Source organism: Panthera pardus, unplaced genomic scaffold, assembly GCF_024362965.1.
Source record: "Panthera pardus isolate Hobbes unplaced genomic scaffold, ASM2436296v1 HiC_scaffold_3, whole genome shotgun sequence".
NCBI lineage: Eukaryota > Metazoa > Chordata > Mammalia > Carnivora > Felidae > Panthera > Panthera pardus.
The window spans coordinates 58,544,364-58,566,024 of record NW_026526876.1 but is presented as its reverse complement, the minus strand read 5'-3'; the positions used below and the strand labels follow the sequence as shown (position 1 = coordinate 58,566,024).

Genomic DNA, 21,661 nt, shown 5'->3' with positions numbered 1-21,661 from the left:
ATTTTTTCAGAAGAATGATCCACATTGTGTTTAGCTGATTGCTTCTTCATGGTGTCTCTTGCTCTTTTATTCTCCGTGTTTCTAGTAAACTAGTAATTAGAGCTAGAGGATTCGTTTTATCAAGGTTTTTTTTTTAAGACCTGAATACTTTCTGGGCAGTGGTGTGCATCTTATAGAGATACAATATCTCATCCCACATTAAGTGTTGCTAGGTTGAGTGGTGATTTGAGGTGATGCTGATCAGTCTCATCCCTTTCAAATGGTTTTAACAGCCATTGATAATCGATGCCTGTATCCGTGATACCATAGACGTTGAAAAATGGCAATCTTTATTTTTTGACTCATCTAACATTGCTTCTGCATTCATTAACTGAAATTCTTCTATTAAAAAAACACAGTAAACATTTAGTATATTTTATTACAGTTTTTAAAAATATAACTCAAAAAAAGAAGGGAAGATAAAACCCAGCCATTGAAACGATCTTAAACATAGTCAAGACCGAGTTCTACTACTGTGTAACCTTAGATAGGTTACGTGCCTTCTGGTAGCCTCAATTTCCTCATCTGTAATTGGAAGTACTAACACCTCCCTCGTAGGATTGCCATGAAAATTAGATGAGATGATATATTTAAAATACTAGTAGAGTATTGTTTATCTAGTGGGTGCTCAGTATATATTAGTTCATGTACTCAACAGATGTTTATAGGAGACTTAACTGTAATGCAGGCATTTGTTTCTGACAGTTTGGGATGGACTTGTGAACAAAACAGACAAAAATTCTTGTTGTCCTCATGGAGCAGGACTGGGGAGGCCAACAAACAATAAACATAACAAGTAAATTATGGAGGATAAGTACTAAAGGGAAAAAAGAAAAGGTAGAGATGTGCAGGGGGATAGCTGTTGTATAAAGCATGCAAGGTGCGGTACTGGGGTGGTCAAGGTAGACCTCATTCAAAAGATCAGATTTGAGCAAAAACACAAAGGAGGTGAGAAAGTTAGCCAGGGTGTCTGGGAAAGCCCATTCAGGCAGAGGGAACAGCTAGAGCAAAGGTCAGAGTGTGTCTAACATGTTTAGAGAATAACAAAATAGCAAAAATGGTAGGAAAGGAGGTCAGAGCAGTAAGACGCCAGATCATTTCTGGCCATGTAAGGACATTTTAAGGACTTTGGCTTTGACTCTAAATGAAAGAAGCTTTTGCAGAAGAGTGACATAATCTGGCTGTCATTCAAAAAGATTGTCCTGTGAAATGCAGCACCCCCCCCCCAAAAAAAAAGGTGAATTGATGAATGGAAAGAGCCATGGATAAACATGTACTAAATCAAATTGTTAAATATAGAATCTGGGTGGTGGGTATATATATATGGGTGATCACTGTTTAATTCTTCCAAGTTTTCTGTGTGTTTAAAACTAAAGAAAAAAATGTAAGGGGTGCCTGGGTGACTCGGTTAAGCATCCAACTTCGGCTCGGGTCATGGTCTCATGGTTCATGGGTTCAAGCCCCACATCAGGCTCTGTGCTGACAGCCTGGAGCCTGCTTTGGATTCTGTGTCTCTCTCTGCCCCTCCCCTGCTTGCACGCTCTCTCTCTCTCTCTTTCTCTGTCAAAATTAAATAAATGTAAAAATTTATAAGCTATTAAGAATAAAATCTAAATCTAAACCTGGTAATAATACCATAATTTAACTGATATGTATCATTTTATAGAACAATTCTAACATGTCACTGAAAACTGTTCCTAGGAAATTCTGCATGCTAAATCTCATTTCCTCACTAATCTTCATTATGGAGTAGAATATAATTCTTTGGAAAGAATCTGATTAATAAAACCTCAGGTAAAAGTAACCTAAGAATATAAAAACCCTAAAAATTATGTTATCTATATAATAAAGTAACTCAGTGTATAGACAAAATAAAAATGTAACAGTCAAAAGTTTATTCTGTCTCCTGTGTGTTAGAAATCTAGGGGTCTTGGGCCATAGGAGGTAACAGTGGACATGATAAGAAGTAGTCTAATTCTGTGGCTAAATTATGAAAGAACCAACAGGATTTTCTGATGGATTGGAGGTGGAACGAGAGAGAAAGAGAAATCTATGATGACTCCAAGGTTTGTGGTTTGTGGTGTGAGCAGCTTGCTGGAAAAATAAGTTTTCTGTGGGAAAGCCTACAACTAGAAAAAGTGATTTGGTGGGGGAAAGATGGAGAATACATGTTTGGACAGTTTGAGATGTCAATTAGACATCCAGAGGAGATGATGAGTAGACAGTTTGATGAACGGGGTTGGACTTAAGGAAACAGGATTAACTAGAAATACAACGTTGGGAGTGATCTGCAAGTATGCTATTTAAAGTCTTAGGATTGGATCCACTTGCCCAAGAAAGTGCGTGTGGAAACACAAGAGGACCAAGCCCTGGGACATTTCAACATTAAGTAATTGGAGAAGAAAACAAAGGAGGATTGAAAAGGAACAACCAGTGAGAGAGAAGAAAAGCCAACAGTCAGGTGTTCTAGAAGCCATTTGACCTAAATGTTTCAAGGAGGGTGTTTTGATTGTGTGTCAAAGCATTATCAATTAGTTCTCCTCCCTACTCTCAAGTTGTTACTACTTGTTTTTGCTAAAACGTTAAATTAGAAGTGTTTTTAAATCATTCTCCCCAGATAATGACCACTTACTACAAGAGTCTTTAAAGTTCATAAAAGTAAAAACCAAAGCCTAATAGCACTTTTAAAAAAAATTATTGTAAGTTTTGAAGGCAGACGCCTTCTCATCTTTATTTATTTATTTTTTTTTAATTTTTTTTTCAACGTTTTTTATTATTTATTTTTGGGACAGAGAGAGACAGAGCATGAATGGGGGAGGGGCAGAGAGAGAGGGAGACACAGAATCGGAAACAGGCTCCAGGCTCCGAGCCATCAGCCCAGAGCCTGACGCGGGGCTCGAACTCACGGACCGTGAGATCGTGACCTGGCTGAAGTCGGACGCTTAACCGACTGCGCCACCCAGGCGCCCCTCATCTTTATTTTTTTATGCCTAGCATTTACCCTTACAGTGAGCATGTAAATGCTAAAACACGAGTCCCTGGACCCTCTTAGTTCATTTATAGCTCATGCTAAGCACACTAAGACTACAGCTGCCCCTTAAGATGGACTATATCTTCTAGGACTAGCTGTGGGACAGTCAGTACTGGCACAAAAGGTGTTTTACGGGGTGTCAGATGGGTTGTCCTTAAAAAAGATTTCATAATCTCGCTCTGGAAGAAGAAAGGTAGGATCTGAAGAACTATGTAAGAAAGCAAAATAACTCTGCAATCCAGTAACAGCTATGCTTTTTTTTCTTTTCTTTTCTTTTCTTTTCTTTTCTTTTCTTTTCTTTTCTTTTCTTTTCTTCTTTTTTTTTCTTTTTTTTTTTTTTTTTTTTTTTTGCCTGTTCCTGCTTTCAGTTATACAGGGGTAGGGGAGCCTTAGTGTTTTAACCCACAACATGAAACTAACTTTCACGAGGTATCGGAAGAATTTAAAGCCTGTAGGAATCTCCCAAAGTCAAAGGTACTCACCCCTTGTCTTAAGGAAGGTTAAATTTAAATCATAAAATTCACCCAGATTTGTAATGAATCATTAACTGTGGGTAGGAGTAAGACCTGAATCTGTCCTATTCTAGATACAGCAAAAGTTATATTCACAAGAGTTGAATTCTACATCTTCATTTCTCCCCATGCTCCAGCCTATGGTCATCGACCATGTGTTGATCGAACAAAACCCTGAAGGTATAAGAGTAAAAAGCATAGGAAGCTTAAAATTTAATAAGGGAGGCATAAATGTAAAAAAAAAAAAAAAAAAGTTAAATAACAAAACAAATTATTAAGATTGGAGGAAGGCTTGGATTTGAACTAATCGTTTTATACATTTCTAGGAGTATTATACTTTATAAAGTAACTTAAGCCACAGTTGGTGGGTAGATTGTCATCCTTTCCATTGGTACCTTGGTGGCCTAGGGTGAGACCCCCAACCCTCTCTTGTTTGGATTCACAGGATGCTCCAGTAACATGTCTGAATAGACACTGAGACTCCTTGATCTTCACATTCTTCCTGGCCTGGCTGTCATTTAAAATGTTTACCCTTATTGAGAAGATATTTGCCAATAACCTATCTGATAAAGGGTTAGAATCCAATATATATAAAAATCTTATGTAACGTCACACCCAAAAAATAAATAATCCAATTAAAAATGGGCAGAAGACATAAACAGACATTTCTCCAAAGAAGACATACAGATGGCCAACAGACACATGAAAAGATGCTCAGTATCCCTCATCATCAGGCAAATGCAAATCAAAACTACAATGAGATACCACCTCACACCTGTCAGAATGGCTAAAATCAAAAAAAGAAACAACAAGTGTTGGCGAGGGTGTGGAGAGAAAGGAACCCTGGTGCACTGTTGGTGGGGATGCAAACTGGTACAGCCACTGTAGAAAACAGTATGGAGGTTCCTCAAAAAGTTAAAAATAGAAATACCCTACAATCCAGGATTGGCACTGCTGGGTGTTTACCCCCCCCCCAAAAAAAAAACCAGAAAAACACTAATTCAAAAGGGTACATGCACCCCTATGTTTATAGCAGCATTATTTACAATAGCCAAATTATGGAAGCAACTCAAGTTGTCCATCGATAGATGAATGGATAAAGAAGATGTGATATATATAATGGAATATAAATGGATATACAATGGAATATAATGTGATATACAATGGATAAAGAAGATGTGATATATATAATGGAATATAAATGGGTATGCAATGTATATAATCGAATATAAAAAGGAATGAAATCTTGCCATTTGCAACAACCATGGATGGCTCTAGAGAATATAATGCTAAGTTAAATGAGTCTGTCAGAGAAAGACAAATACCCTATGATTTCACTCATAGTGAACTTAAGAAATAAAACAAATGAACAAAGGGGGCAAAAAGAGTCTTAACTATAGAGGACAGTTACCAGAGGGGGAGGTAACTGTCCCCACCTACAGGGGAGAATGGGTGAAATTGGTGAAGGGGATTAAGAGTACATTTATCCTGATGTGCACTGAGTAATGTGTAGAATCTGTGAATCACTGTGTTGTACACCTGAAACTAATAGGACACTGTATGTTAACTACACTGGAATTAAAAAGTTAATTTAAAAAATATTTACCCTTATTTTTCTTTTATAATGCTAATTATAGAGGAGTCACTTAGTTTATGTCTGCTAACTTTTAAATGGTAAATTCTTCAATTTTGGCAATTTTTTATCTTGTGAGGGCTGGAATTCTCACCTTTGTCATACTGTCTAGAAGCTTTCTTTCCTTAAACTTTCTCCAGCCTTAAGAGTGGAAGTTATTCTTTAGACCTAGCGCCTACTTTGAGGGGATTGGGGCTGAATTCTCTGAACTCTCCTTAACTTAAAACTTCAAGATATGTTGTCACAGAATTGATGCAGAGTGACCTACATAAAATTATCGTCTCTCCTCAACCACTCAGCTCAGATCATGTCAAAGTTTTTCTTTATCAGATTTTGCGAGGTAAGCTTTTCTTTGTGAAGAAAAAGGTAGTGTCACTGTATATGTGAAATGTTTTGCTTTTCATTTGAACTTTAATCTGACCTCCCAAGGCTTTCTTCTTCCCTAAAGACTTTTTTCTTTTGACCAAGGTCAAATATAATATTCTCTATGCTTGATGTTAAATAAGAGGCTTTTTTAAGGGTGGCCAAATGGTTCTTATTTTCAGTGATGGAAGAGAAAGCCCTAATTCATGACTAGGTTAATCTAGGGAGTAAATAAGCAAGAGGGTTTGTCAAACCCCGTGGTCTGTCACAAAGTTTCCACTAAACAGCCTTTAGTAGGGATATGTGACTGGCATCAGATAACTCAATTAAAAAGTAACTTGTGTCATCCAGACATTTATTCTTCAAACCAGCAGTACATAAGCCTGATCAAAGTGTTGGCTGGTGTACCTGAGTCCAATTCTAGAAAAACAAAATGACTCTTAAAGCCAGAGCATCAAGGAGACTGAGAAACAGCCAGCTAAATAATTCTTCAGGCTGGCTCACTCGAGAGCACCAACCTGATGGAGAGGCAGTTTGAGCCGACATTGATGGAGCTTCTTCTGGCCATCAGGTGTGTCCTTTGGAATTTTGCTGTTACAAATGGAGAATTAATTGTTTAAAGCTGAAACAGCTTCCTTACCTAGTAAAATATCCTCCCCCTGCCCCTCCCTCACTAGGATTTATAGAATTCAGACATTCTTTATAGAGGTTAAAAAGCATCTTAACAACAGAATGAAAGCACAACGTTAAAACCACGATGTTCACTTTCTATGGATTTGTTGACATTCTGTGGTGGGGGACAGAATAAAGATACTGGATACTGGATCTTTTTTTACACTTGAAAAAAATACATGATTTACTGTACTTTGTTCAGAAGACTCAGCCTTGAAGCTGTGACCTTTTTTTAGCAGTGCTACAACCCTCGGTCTTTTAAGGTGTCAGAAATATTGTAAAGTAATTAATTATTACCCTCTCGAATCTCAGTGGTGGAGAATACTACTGACAGACCTGGGCAGGTTGCTGACTTTTGTCTTCCCAGTAAAAATCTGCCCTGGGAAAGGCTCCCCGGTGGGTAATGGGAATCACAGGGTGACGGTACCAGCAGCAGAGCTCCAGTGGCCAACCCACACCTAGGAGCAATTTGAGGACGTTCGTATGGTCAGCTTTAATTCCAGTGCCTGAAAAGCTTATCTATATTTAAACCTAAATCATCTTTTGAATTATAGGCATGATCTGTAGATTGTGCAAGCCTTTGATGACACTTTATTTTACTGTCGCAAAATTACAGGTTTTTTGAGGTAGGGCTAAGTCTAGCTTTTAATAATGTTTATTAGGCCATCATTTAGAGAACAGTCTTAAATCCTGTACTCTCTGTTTCTGTGGTTTTCCCCCCAAATCATTGGTTGAGCGAAAGGAATTAAATATCTGCAATTAAATCCGTTTGTTATTTCAGGTTTGAAATATCTCCATTCAGCTGGCATTTTACATCGAGACATTAAGCCAGGGAATCTCCTTGTGAACAGCAACTGTGTTCTAAAGGTAGCTTTTCAGTTTATTTGAGTATCTGAGAAAAATTCAGAATGTCAAGGCAGGATTAAGAGCAATGTGTTTTTGTGAAAGAGTTAAATTTGTTTTCATCGCTTTGCCAAAAATGAAAGAACCCAGGTTTCCCTAGCAATGTCACTAGTCATGGCCACAGTAACAGATTTGTAGTCTTGACTCATGGTTTCTTTATGATAGCTTGCATATGTTTTAGAAACACTGAAATTGGAATTACAATATGACCAGAAAGAAGATGGAGAAGGTGATTTCTTTTTCAGTTGTTCCATTGTTAAAAGAAGTACACATCAAAAGGAATATTGGAAAACCAGTAAGATGTTTATATGAGAATGAAGTATGGCTTTTAAGAAACTTGTAGCACTTTTATACCCTGCGTGACTGAGGTAGTAAAGTAGGGAAGTGGAAACACAAGTGAAAGTACTAAGCCAGGAAAGGGTTAAATGTATTTGACAGTATAGTAGCCAATCCTGCTACCTCCTCTGAGGGGGTATTGATTACAGGATTAATTATAGTTAGTAGCTCCAAAATCTCAAGCCATCAGTTTCCATTTTACTCTCCCCCAGTGTCTCCATCCACCCACCCCCTCACCCCTGCCCGTTTTTTGTTAGAGTGAGTGGCTCACCAATTGCAAAATCCACATATGTGCATCTCCCTGCCTCCAACAGAGAGATGTATTCATGGAGCTCCTAGATAGGAAGAGAACCACCCTACCTTCCCCATCATAGAAGGTAGAGATAAGGGCCTGCCTAGAGCTGTGCCATCCTGTGTAAGCAAATTTAAATTCCGTTTAGTTTGTGAGTGGCTACAGTATTACATGGTGCTTCAGTCTGCAGTAAATATTGTTAACGTTTCAACCGATATATTTGAAAAAAACTGGTTTTTAAATGTTGCCTGCTTTATAAGTAATCAAGCTGTCATTGTTACTTAGTTTGATGGCAGTTAAACTAAATATTAAAAGCAAGTATATAAATGAATATAATTTTGTATTTTAAATGCTTTCTTTAAACTGTGGCCCAATTTTCTTTAAAAGCTGGTATGATATACTGCTTTAGGATAAAATTCTCCATTATAGCCTTCAAGACCTGTTTCTGATTTAACTCTGGAAAGATTTTTTTAACTATTTTTCATAATTTCCCTGAAAACAACTAGTGTCGTAGTGCAGTCTCTTTCCACAGAGAAATTAATTGTCCCCAGTGTCCACTGAAGTAAATATTCTTTCTATAGGTCATTGAGTTCATTCCCCTGCTACCTTTCCCCTTTTTGAAGAGATCTGCAACCTATTCCCACAACCCTCATTGTAATTAAAACAAACAAACAAAAACAAAAAAACAAAAAACTTAAGAATTCTTTATTCCGTTCAGGCCAAATCAGTTTTATGACAATTTATGCCAGTTTTTTCTTGTTTTGGTTTCTGGTTGGAGAATTTCACAAAGCATTTTGTGTAGAATGCTTGATGCCATTACCTGGTTGAAATCCATTAAAAACAGTTTTTTAATGTTTATTTTTGAGAGAGAGAGCACCAGAGCACACAAGCCAGGGAAATGCAGAGAGAAGGAGAGACAGAATCCCAAGCAGACTCCACACCATCAGTTTATAGTCTGATGCGGGGCTCAGATTCACCAACCACAAGATCATGACCAGAGTGGGATCAAGAATCGGGGGCTTAACCAACTACACCACCCAGGCGCCCCTGAAGTCTATTTTTTAAAATCATTAGTAATGGTATTGTAACTTCTGGCTACATAAATGAGTAACTAGAGGAAAATGTCAATTATGAATAAACCAATACACAGATCAGGATGAATTGAAATTGTGCCCTGTTCCTTTGACTTGTCCAAGCTGCCTACTTTTAAAACCCAGAATGGTTAGGGGGCTTCTGGGGTGGCTCAGTTAGTTGAGCATCAGACTCGTGATTTCGATTCAGGTCATGATCCCAGGGTCGTGGGATGGAGCCCCACATTGGGCTCTGCACTGAGCGTGGAAACTGCTTAAGGTTCGTTCTCTCTCTCTTTCTCTCTCGCTCTCTTTCTCTCGCTAAAATAAAAAAATAAAAATAAAACCCAGAATGGAATGTCAAGCTATGGACAAACTAATTCTGCCTTCTCAAATGTACAAATTCATCAAAAATAATTATGATAAAACATTTCTTTTAAATTATATCCTTTCATATTATGAATATATTTTATTTCCTATTAAGCACAAAATGGATAATTTTGTTGGAAATCTCATTATCCTTTTGGCTATCTGATCATATAAACTTCTTACTTTGGGTTTAGCTTGTCTTCCAGATAAATTGCCAGAAATGACTCCAGACTGATGTTTTTAACAAGGGACTTGCTTTATAACAAAATATTTTCTGTCCAGTGGGTGGTTGGTTGTTTTTTGTTGTTGTTGTTTTGTTTTTTGTTTTTTGTTTTTTGTTTTTTGACTCTAAATACAAGAATGATAGGAAAATGGATTAAAGTTCTTTGGTTTTTGTTTTGTTTTAAAAGATATCCTAAAACACCATGGCATTTTAAATATTATGTGTTATTTGAACCCTAGTCTTTGGGAGGATTTGATAAGCAACTTAATTTTTTTTAATGTTTTTATTTATTTTTGAGACAGAGAGAGACAGAGCATGAACAGGGGAGGGTCAGAGAGAGGGAGACACAGAATCTGAAACAGGCTCCAGGCTCTGAGCCGTCAGCACAGAGCCCAACACGGGGCTTGAACTCACAGACTGTGATATCATGACCTGAGCTGATGTCGGACGCTTAACCGACTGAGCCACCCAGGTGCCCCGATAAGCAACTTATAGTTTGGTTGTTGTTTTGTTTTGTTTTGTTTCCTTTTTGCTATGGTTTTCCAACTTTTTTTTTTTTTTAGCTGTCAGACCCTTTTTTCAAATAAAATCGTAGGCTGGGACTTCAATTTAGAACAGTGTTATTTTGTCGCTTCTAACACTGACTCAATGAAGTTAATCAGTGAGAGTGCTAAAGTTTGGAAGACCATTACTTCTTGTCTTAGCCTTAGTGCTCCCCCTTTCTGTTTTGTTTGCCTAGTTTCAAGAAAGTCTTAATTCCTGAAAATAAGCAGAAGTTGCCATTGGTGGCACTGCTGTTGTCCACTAACAGCTCATCTTGCAACTGCAGCCTCTCAGTAAACAGAAGTAACAGGAAAAGATTCGTTTTTCAGTCTGCATGTAAATTAACCAATCTTCCTCATCTACTGTTGTGTCGCCAGGTTCCAGCATGCTGTCCAAAACTTGAGAGGCATTAAGTTAAATATTTACGGCACGAAGAAAAGAATGAACCTAGTGGCACTGGTATCCTACAGTGTGCCACATTTTGACATATTCACACATTTGAGTGTGCATTAGTATTTTAAAAATAGATACATGTGAAGTTTAGGACTCAGTTTGATTTAAAGAAATTTTACTACATGTATTCTGTAATGAGAGTGAACATAGTTCAGGAAGTCTTCAAGATTGGCTCTTTTTTTTTTTTCTTATAATACTTCCTCAAGAAGCCTTGAAAATACATAGTTTGGTTTCTACATTAAACCTAGAAATGTGCGTTGAGCTGTCTTTTTGGTTTAGTTGTCAATTGAAAAGACATTAAAAGTGAGAAGAATATTTTTAATATCATCATTTTATATAGAAATAAGGAAGTTTGAGCCTTTTTTCCCCCCTCTTATACCGATAAGATCAAATTATGCATTGACACAAATATACCCTACCTGTATCATTGAAAACTTCTGAGTTTGGAGATCTATCAAGATTTTAACTTTTTGGCTGTTTTGTTTTACTTTACCATTTGTAAATACATGTGTCTCTTTAACAATATTTTGATAATCTTTTCTATTTAGATTTGTGATTTTGGATTGGCCAGAGTGGAGGAATTAGATGAATCCCGTCATATGACTCAGGAAGTTGTTACTCAGTATTATCGGGCTCCGGAAATCCTGATGGGCAGTCGTCATTACAGCAATGCTATTGACATCTGGTCTGTCGGATGTATCTTTGCAGAACTACTAGGACGAAGAATACTGTTTCAGGCACAAAGTCCCATTCAGCAGGTATGATTTTACTTTAGGCTTTAGTAGCTTTCAATTCTATTACAGATTTAAAGGAAAAAACCACCTTGCACACATGTCCTGGGCTTATTCGTTGTACTGTCTGCATTGCTTTTAGCAAATTCGGGTTCACTTAAAATTCAGAAAAGTTATGAAGTTGAAGATTACAGAGAGATTCATTTTGTAACTTACCGGCCTATTAGAGGGAGTGTTGGCTTTATTACTTGCGCCGATGCATGTAACCATTTGCACAGGTGTAATCTTCAGTTGTTAGATTGTCTCTGTTCTTTCTAACTGAATGCGTCCAACTTGAAAATGTATTTGGTGGCTTAATGTACTTACTCTTTATGCTTAGAATATAAATTTTAAGTGTTGATTTCCTTAAATCTGAACATTTAGAAACATTTCTAACCTTTGTTTTGGAGCTACAATATTTAAATATGGCAGAGAACATTAGAAGCTTATTAAAAGGTAGTTTTAAGAACCCATTCGTGATACTTTATCTGCCCTAAGAGCTAATTCATTATCATATTTTCTTGCGATAATTCCTAAGTATTTTTTATCCATAAATTTTAACAATGCAAACATAAAGTTTGCATTAGAATAATGTAACAATGATGGACTCAGGCTGTAGAATCAAATCGATGGGTTCTAGTCCTAGCTCTGCCACTTACTGTCTAGTCATTCTTAGGCAAATTAGAAGGTTCTGAGGACTGTTGTGCAGATCAAATGAAGTAATAAAGCTGGAAACGCGGCCAGGCGCACAGTGAGCTCTCAGCAAATGTTAGCAACTGCGAGAGTGGTGCTATGCCAGGATGATAGGTATGCAGCAGTAAATAAGACAAGGTTGGTTCCTGCCTTCGTGAAACTTGCACATGAGACAGAAAATAAAGTCTACAAATAAACATAAACCTAAATAATGATAAATGTTGTGAAGAAAAATTGAACCAGGGGATGACAGTGGAGCAGAGCAGTGCTGAAGGATTCTCTCTCTGAAGGGATGACATTTGAGGAGTACTCAAGTGAAATGGGGGAGCGAGATATTGGGAGTGTTCCAGGCAAAGGGACAACCCACATAATTACGCCTCTGAGGCAGGAACAAGTGTGGCATGTTGGGGGGATGGCACAATCAAGGAGGAGCTTGTAGGAGACAAGGTCGGAGGGAGAAAGAGCGCCTGACTGTGATGACCTGATAAGGACTTTGGACTTTATTCTGTCCAAATTGTAATGGAAAGCGGTATGAAGGTTTTGAGCAAGGGAGTATTGAGATTTGATTGATCGCATTGTAAGAGATCACCCTGACTACTGAGTATCTTTGTAAATAATTCATGCACCTGACCCAAAATGGAATTGTTTCTACAAAGAATTAACTGATACATTAGAAACTGTATATGCTATGATCAGCATTTAGTTATTTTTCTGCTAAACATTCCAAGTCTATTTTTATCAAATTTCCATCTTAAAAATTGATCCTAGTGATAAAAAATTGTCATATATAATTTTAATGTTGGGTACTATTGACAGTACCCACTTCACTATTCGATTTTTTTAGAGAGTAGATTTTAATGGACTTACCTGTAAGACCATCATGTCTGCACATAAGCAGCTGCCATACAGAAAAGCTTAAATAAAAGTTAAGGTGTTCAAATGCTGTATATTGAACCAGGATCTTGGGTTGCTACTGAAAAGACTGTGTGTGTGTGTGTGTGTGTGTGTGTGTGTGTGTGTGTGTGTTGTGTGTTGTGTGTGTGTAAAACAAAGTATGCAGCAACTGGCCTGGGATTCAGATACCTTATTTTCTAGAGAAATGCATGTGTCTTGAATTTGCCAGCATGATGTAGCCAGTAACAGATAACACTATCTATCATCAGTGTATTTTAGTATGAGAAGTCAAGATCTAAAATAAGAAAAGAGGCTAACTTCTAAATGGAAGTAGTTGTTTTCTGTAGCATTTTCTCTGTATCTTTGAGAAATGAAAACCCTAGGTGCTACAGTGCATAAAAATATTTCTCATCCATGGATCTAACCCATTGTAGACAACTTTCTGAATGTTTCCATTTGTTCTCATGAGCCAGTTATTTTCTTCTGCCTTTAGGTTGGTAGTTAGAGGTCCATAAGTATCACCAACACACTTTTCCCAAAAGGCTTTGTGTAGAGATCTTTTATGGAAAACAAGCTACTTGATCATCCCCATTATCCTGGAGGACAGTGATCCTTATATAGACCTCATAGTTTTGTTAAGTGCAGAAAAATGGTGCTTTAGGGGCACCTAGGTGGCCGGTTAGTTAAGCATCCAGCTTTGGCTCAGGTCGTGATCTTCCAGTTCATGAATTCTAGTCCTGCATCGGGCTCACTGCTGTCAGCACAGAGCCCACTTTGGATCCTCTGTCCCCCTCCCTCTCTCTGCCCCTCCTTTGCTTGGGCTCTCTCTCTCTCAAAAACAAATAAACATTAAAAAAAAAAAAAAGGAAATAAAATGGTGCTTTATATCTGGCAATCCCAGTACCAGAAAATGAAGTATTCTGTAGGTAGGAATTTTCCGTCCTGGAAGAATCCAAATGACATATTATTGCTAATTAGGTTATGAAGTTGGAAGAGTTTTAGCACTACAGAAAATTGTGGAGGTGGTGTCCGACCTACCAAGACTTGTGAGAAGACCATTTTTTATTGTGCTTTGCTAACTAAATGTGGTCTTAAAGTTCAGTATTATAGTTTTCTAAGAACCGCAGTTTTCTGCCAGTGTAAGAGATTTCTAGCATACCTAGAATGTCAATGAGGTGTTCTGGCCCACACATCAATAGCTTAGCTTTCATTTCAGATGTGAATGTCCTGAGTAGTTCCTAAATCATAGCTGCCTGATTTATGGATTAGCTCCTTGATGAGCCTGAATCCTTTGGAAGCATCAGAATCCATTCTTTAACTGTTTGAAAAGAACAGTCATTAGCCAGGAGCAAAAGAGCAGTTCACCTCTGCAAGGATCATAGATACCATGATATCAAGACCCAGAGTAGGTAGATGCAGACTCCTAAACTACTACAGCCTTAGAATGCCATGCTTGCCGAAACATAGTTCATTTCTGTCATCTGGATTCCTAATAAAAATATTCTGGCCTTTTAAAAGTAGTCCAGAAAGTGAACATAGGGGCTCCTATCAGTTAATTTGGAATTTGCCTTAAGGTGGTATTGTGTTTTTTTCCCTCCAAATTAGGTCCTTGGCCTTGAGTGATTGAAGAGTAATGGAGTTGTTTCCATGAGATCTTACTATATCCATCTGTATTTCATATTTCCTTGTAGTTGGATTTGATCACGGATCTTTTGGGCACACCATCACTGGAAGCAATGAGGACGGCTTGTGAAGGCGCTAAGGCACACATACTCAGGGGTCCTCATAAACAGGTAACATGATAGGGTGGGGATCTGTATTTGGTAACCATCTGGGCAGGATTTCTCTTCCGACAGAATAATGAGTTAAGACTGTTTAAACAAGAACATTACTTACGGGTTTTATTTATTTTTTATGTCATGGTCATAAATAAGAAAATGTTAAATATTTGTCAAACTAAATAAAATACCATAATCCCCAATGCTTTAGGAGAAAATAAATACTGTGTAGCACCTAAATGACCCCTGGCTTTTTGTCTCCTAGTTTTTGATGTGTCTGGGAAAATGACTGGGGTGGAGCTTTCACTCCAGAGCCATACCTCGTACATGTACATCAAGATGTCTTTTCTAAATACTGAGCCAAAGTACTCGGTACCTCTTACTCCAACTACGAGGATGAAGCTATTTCTACTGTACTCTTTCCACTAACACAGAATCAGATGTAAATGTTTTTAGAAAAGAAGTATGGAGAGAGATCGCCAGATTTGTACTGATCAATATTACTTATAACCAGACAAGTCACTGTTGAGGAAGACAAGACGGCTTTTATCTCCACCTGTTGGTTTAGCAGCATTTTTTAGAAGCACTTTTCCTAATCCACTTTGGACAGAACAGCTTAATGATGTGAAGAGTGAGCAAGGAAAATACTTTTCTCGGGAGCAGCAAACTAAACAGAAAAGAGGAGGCTTGAACAAGAAGATTCAGCAACTAATTTTCCTGGGCTCTGCCTTGGTTTCTTTTAAATTGGGCATTTAGATGATCTGATGGATCATCAGGACTGATTGATCTGAATGACCAAATGGCAGACTGACTTCGACGCTCCTCTCAGATTACCAAACAGACATTTAAGCAAGGCCTTGCCTTCCCCTGGCAGTTTCTCTCTGTAATTCCAGTGTGAATCCACAGCTTCCATTCTCACAGGCATAAAGGGCAATGGGTAAAGTGCGTTCTCTTCTAAAACCAGCCCGAACTAGAAAAATAGAGATGAGAGATGTAGATGCTGGGATTTTAAATAGCCCCCTGCCGGTTACATCCCTCTATTGCATTTAGTTTATAAACTATGAAATAATTTCGGGTCCTAATTCTCTTAGAAAAGCACACAGTAAGTCTTAACCTAGAGAAAGGTTCTGTATTAATATAAGGAACCCAAAAGATCCATTATGTTCTATTTATTGGCCGTCATCAGGAATATTAAAGAAATTTTTCAATACCTCATGGTGAATATGCCCTTGGAACTAGCAAAATAATTTTCCTCTTTTACTGACCTCTTTAGGTCTTTCCTGACTAAAAGTAGCCAGTAATGAAATGTGATTAAGATCACATACCCTGGTGCCACTCTTCCAACTCTAGAGGAATTTTAACTATTGCTAGTGGTTGCCAGCTAATTAATCCTTTGTCAGAGCTGCTAAACAGCAGCTGAGAGAGCAAGGCTTCCTAAGGAGTTTCCTGCCTGCCTTCTAGAACAGCTGGAAAATGTAACATACTGCACCAAAAGCAACTGCCGTCCTTTGAGCATTCCTGGCAAGTGAGTCCTTTTCCTACTAGAAATTTTAAAAATCTGTTAGTTATACAGGGCGCCTGGGTAGCTCAGTCAGTTAAGCATCTGATCCTTGGTTTCAGCTCAGGTCGTGATCTCACAGTTCGTGAGATCAAGCCACTCTGCTGATGCCACGACGCCTACTTGGGATTCGCTCTCTCTGCCTCCCCTCCACCCCCACCTCAAAATAAATAAACTTTAAAAAATAAAAATAAAAATCTGTTAGTTGTAAAAACCTAGAAATTTCAATTAAATACAAAAATAATAAATATATTATTGTCTAAAATGAAGGAGGGGAGAAAGAAAAATTTAAAGTTCTATATTTATTTAACCAGTTAAATAGGTTAAGATGTTAAGCAGAATTTTTTTCCTATACATTTTTGCATGAATTGGCCTCTTAACAGTAATGCCTCCTAGAGTTTATTATTTTGTTTATCATTAAGATTAGTGATGCTCTTAAGAGAACTCCACAGTAAAAGTTAGGGGTAGCCCTGGCTAGTCTTGCTGTTAGAATATTTTGGTTTTGAAGAGACTAGTGGGGTGGAAACAAACTAGGAGACCATTTTTACCCAGAGGCTAGATACACTTTATACAAAACTTTAAAGTTTTATCTTTAGATACTATTATAACCAGTGCCAGAAATGGTCTCCTGAATCAGGTGTTCATGGGCATTGAACACTAATCCAGGTAGATTTGTATATCGTATATAATTGAATGTAAATAAACTTAGCATACTACTTCATTCCATTTTTTCCCCCAGTATGGAAATTCAGGTTTTTATCCACATTTGCTAGTAGATCTTTATACCACCATTACTCTCAAGAGAAGTTAGCAAACCCTTGAAGCTCTTCACTTAAGCCATCAGTCAGACTCTGCCTTTTCCCTTCCCACTCTCTACCCCTTCCCTTATGCCCATGATGCGTATCCTTCATGCCTCTTGGCCTGTTAGCAACTGCTTAAAGGTATCTCCATTCACATTACAGCCACTTAGACCTGAGATTGGAAGACACATACACACCCACACACAAGTATATTGGTATGTAGCCATTTGGATTTTTGTCTTAACTTTAAAAAATTAATTGGGTTCCAAACCCAGTATATACACTATAGCTTGTGTGGTTCTGTACATCAAGACTGTTCTGCAAAGGACGTAGTTCTTAGCTCAGCGTTCCACACCAGATACATACTCTGTTGTATTTCTTTGGTCTGTAGTGATTAAGAGTGCAGGCTGTGGTGTCAGTCTCAGGCTCACCACAGGGCACAACATGATGATGGTGTCCCAGGAGTCGTATGCTACAGTTTTCAGACAGAATGAATTGTGAATCCTGCCTCTACCAGTAACTCACTTTGTGACCTTAGGCAGATTACTTAACTTCTGTGTGCCTCAATTCATTCATCTATAAAATCAGAATAAAAATGATTCCTACCTCATTAAATTATTATAATGATAAAGAGATAGTACATGCAAGGAGAGCATAGAATAGTGTCTGGTATTCTGAACACTTAATAAATATTAACAATTAAAATTCTCACCATAAAATGGTAGGTATAGCTTGTGATTTTTTTCTTAAGTTTGTTTTTTTTTTTTTTTTTCAATGTTTATTTTTTGAGAGAGAGAGTGTGAGCAGGGGAGGGACACAGAGAGAGGGAGACCCAGAATGTGAAGCAGGCTGCAGGCTGCAGGCTTCAGGCTATCAGCACAGAATCCGATGTGGGGCTCCAGCTCCCGAACTACGACATCATGACCTGAGCCAAAGTCGGTCATGACACCGACTGAGCCACCCAAGCACCCCAGCTTGTGTGGTTTTTTTTTTTTTTTGAGTAACATATTATGATCAAGTGGAGTTTGTCCCAGGAGTGCAAAGATGGTTCACCTACAGAAAATCTATTAATATATTTTTTGACATTTTAAGTGAGAAAAATCATGATTATCTCAATTGATGCAGAAAAGGGATTAGATAAGGTTCAGTGCTTTTTATGTATTACCATGATAGCAGTTTTTTTTACAAAAACCTATAGATAATTTCAGAAGAATTTCTTTTTTAAGTTTATGTATGATCGAGGCAGAATGAGCTATATTCTCATTCTGATGAAAGTGCATGCACACAGTAAAAACCTCTAACTTTTAGACAGGACTCATAATTCTCAGTGAAGCTGCTTAGGCTCTTGGACGTCTTAACAGGGCAAAAGCTATACCTCACTGTACTTATTCTGATCACTTGATGTAGAAGTTAGATGAACCACATTTAAACTCTGGAGGGATGCTAACATTTCAATACAAGTTTTTGAGTTTGAATTACAAAAAGAAAAACCTAGCTTTTTTCAGGTAATTCCCATTTAAGGAGCTACTCAAAGTTAGATGGAGCTAACCATTCTTTACTAACAATAATCATTGCTAACAATACTTACATATAATTTTATACACACACACACACACACACGCACACACACGTCATTGCCTGAACCACTTCTTGTACATTAGTTCATTAAATCCTCACGGCACTGTAATGTACCATATTCATCGTTCCTTTTTATAAATAGGAGACGGAGGGTTACAGAGGTCAAACAATGTGCTTAAGGTCATAAGCCAGGTGTCAAAAGTAGGTTTCTCTAATTCTAAAACCTGTTCTTAGCCAGTATACACTGCCTGGCACATATACCTTCACAGCAGACTTTTTAAATTTTGTTTATGCAAATGATATATGAGTACATGTAAAATACAAATTTTATGGAGAATTCGTCATCCCTAGCTACCCCTACACTATCCCAGTTACCCCTGGATTAATTTGAGGACATCTTCCCAGACATATTTTTCTATGCTTTTATTTACACATATTTGTACAAACAGCAATATTTACTGTTGTTTGTTGGGACTTTTTTAAAAATATAACCATTCCTATACAAAAGGAGAATCAGATTGGCTGTTTTCTTAGAGTCACAGATTACTGTCTCAAATTAATTTACTTGTGTGGTTGATTAACATACCTATTTCCATACAGCGTATCAATCACTCTTTTCAGTGAAACTCAGTTACAACTGGCTTAAGGGGAAAAGGAAACTTACTGACTCCTGCAACATTTTATATGAAGTTGTTGAGCTACAACTGACTTCAGGCCTTGCTGATTCAAGTAGTCAAGTGATGTTCCAAGCCAGGAATCTGACCCTTCTCTGTTTTGTTTTCCCCTGTGTGTTTATAAAAATGGAACCAGCAGTCCAGGTGTATATTCTACTAACTTATCAATCCTTCAGGAAAGAGCTTTCCCGGTTAGATATAGACAAAAATATTTGGAAGGTCACTGATTCACTTATGAATATGTTTGATTATAAGCAATAGAAAATCTTGCTTACAGTGGTTTCAAGAAATAGGGGTTCATTTTTTTCCTCATATCAAGAGGTCCAAAGGTAAGCAGTCTGGAGCTGGTCTGGCAGCTCGCTTATGTCATCAAGGACCTAGTTTTTTTCTTTCTTGCTGCTCTTCCATCTTTAGAACATCAATTTCACACCCTCTTGCTTATCTTGGTCACAAAATGGCTGTAGCTTGTCCAGAAATCCTATTCACATTGAAAACAAGAAAATGGAGGAAAGAGGGAACACTAGTAGTATGTGTCCCCTTTATCAGGAAAGGAAATTTTCCCAGAAGCCTGCCTAGTGAATTTCTGCTTACATGTCATTGTCTGGAACTATGTAATATGTAACTTCCCAGATGCCAGACAAGCTATAAAATAAAAAAAAAAAGAGTATTTTCTATCTCCTCTAATAAAGGTAGGTAAAGGAGAAGAGGACTGGGGGGGGTATGGTTGGATTAGCCAGTCTGTTGCCTGTCCCATCCCTATTTTAGAACATGTATCTATCCCAGAGCCTGTCGTGGCGTTCAGGCGAATATATCATTTGAATGACCAGACCTGGGTCAGGTGCCCATCCTTCGAGTTGAGAGATTGAAGTCAAGCTCAGCCATCTGATTCACGAGTGAAAAGGGAGTGGTTCCCCAAAGGTCAAGGAATGCTGTTTTGTCTGCTGGGCAGACAAAAACACTGTTCAGTATTTTTTAGTTATTGTTTTCTCCTCTCCAACTCAAAATCTTGGATGAATGCAGTCTTAGCTGCCATGGCCCAAGTATTTTTTAAAGTTGATACTTAAGGCACTGACCTACTGGTAGGATTGAAAAGTCTGTTATCAGTCTTTAGTCCTTCTGTTCATCTCTTACAAGGTTTAGAATTTCCTTTTTCCTCAGATTGTTCCCAACTAATTGTGTCAGTAATACATGTAATATTTTCACAAAAGTGAAAACAGGCCTGTCTGCTGACAGGTACCCATATCTTACATTTAATAGATCATGTTAGAAGTTCATTCAATTCAAACTTCTTTTTCAAGTCGGGATTTCTTTTCTATAAGCCCAGAGTGCTTACTGTATAGTGCACTGCCCGTTGTACACACTTAATTAACGTTGCTGACTGATGGTCACAGCTTCTTTGCTGCCAGCTAAAAACTTGCAGGACAGGACTCACACAGCTGAGCCAGCCTAGCCAACTCTATTGTGGGGATCAGCACTCTGCACTTGGCTTATGATGACTGCGACATACATCATTTAGGGCCCCTTACCCGGGTCCAGAAGCTCATTCTTGCTTCATTTCACTGACAATTAATCATAGTCATTAATAGAGCACTCTTTACAACCCTTCTTGTCCCCGCGATTCAGCACTGGCACCCACTCACTCCTGCATTGCTAAGTGGCTTATAAACTTGCAGAACAAACAGAAAATGGACTGATATGTTTTAAAGGGGAAAGAGTAATGTGTGTGAATGTTGGGGGAATTAGCAAAACCTTTTTCCCAAATGAAATATTTAGGGCATAGTTCTAAGCATTCTGTTTTTTCTTTTATTCAGATAGGTTCTGTTGCACTTGAGGAGAAATATAAACTTCTTGTCTAGTTCTGTTACCCTTGGCCCAGCTGGTTTCAACCACAATGGCCGGTGAATTAGAGGGGAAGAAAATGGAGTTAGACATTCAGTATGTCTAGTATTGCGTCTTTCCTGCGGAGCCAGTGCTAGGAACTAAATTATCAGTGGTTGTCTTTGTGGAGAGGTGTTGGCATAACTGAACTGACTTCTTTATCTCTGTACCCCTTCTTAACATGCATTTGAACACAGAAAAGGAGGAGACATATTAATATGACTGTTCCAGGCTGAAGTGAAATTTAGCTTTATTTTTAGTGTTTTTGTTGGGTGTAATTCTGTAAAGAAAAACTAGATGGGGGCAGGTGTAAATTTCCAGGTCGCCTTCACATCCACTCATTTGATTTTCACAAGCTCCTCATCTTGTATCCAGTTGTTCTCAAGTCTTAACAAATTTTGCCTTGTAATTTGTTCTCCGTTCAGTGGCCTGCGGAACTGTTTGTTCATATGTTTTTCTTGCCCGTCTGAGACCTGATGCTTATCTCTGTTGCCCCAGCACTTAGCCCAGGGCCTGGCATTTGGTGGATGGTAGATGGTTAGCAATGCTTTGGGTTGGTAGGCTGGTCTGTGCTGGTCCAGTTTAATAGATGAGAAAGC

General features: G+C 38.0%; 1 protein-coding gene across 1 annotated transcript in view; it reads left to right on the top strand.

Annotated features, from left to right (window-relative positions):
* NLK (nemo like kinase) overlaps positions 1-21,661 on the top strand; it is a 164,653-nt gene that overhangs the window by 129,491 nt on the left and 13,501 nt on the right. The window contains exons 4-7 of the mRNA XM_019423819.2: positions 5,449-5,555; positions 7,032-7,117; positions 10,988-11,197; positions 14,488-14,589. Coding sequence (XP_019279364.1) covers positions 5,449-5,555; positions 7,032-7,117; positions 10,988-11,197; positions 14,488-14,589 — 505 coding nt within the window. The remainder of the gene's footprint in view (positions 1-5,448; positions 5,556-7,031; positions 7,118-10,987; positions 11,198-14,487; positions 14,590-21,661) is intronic.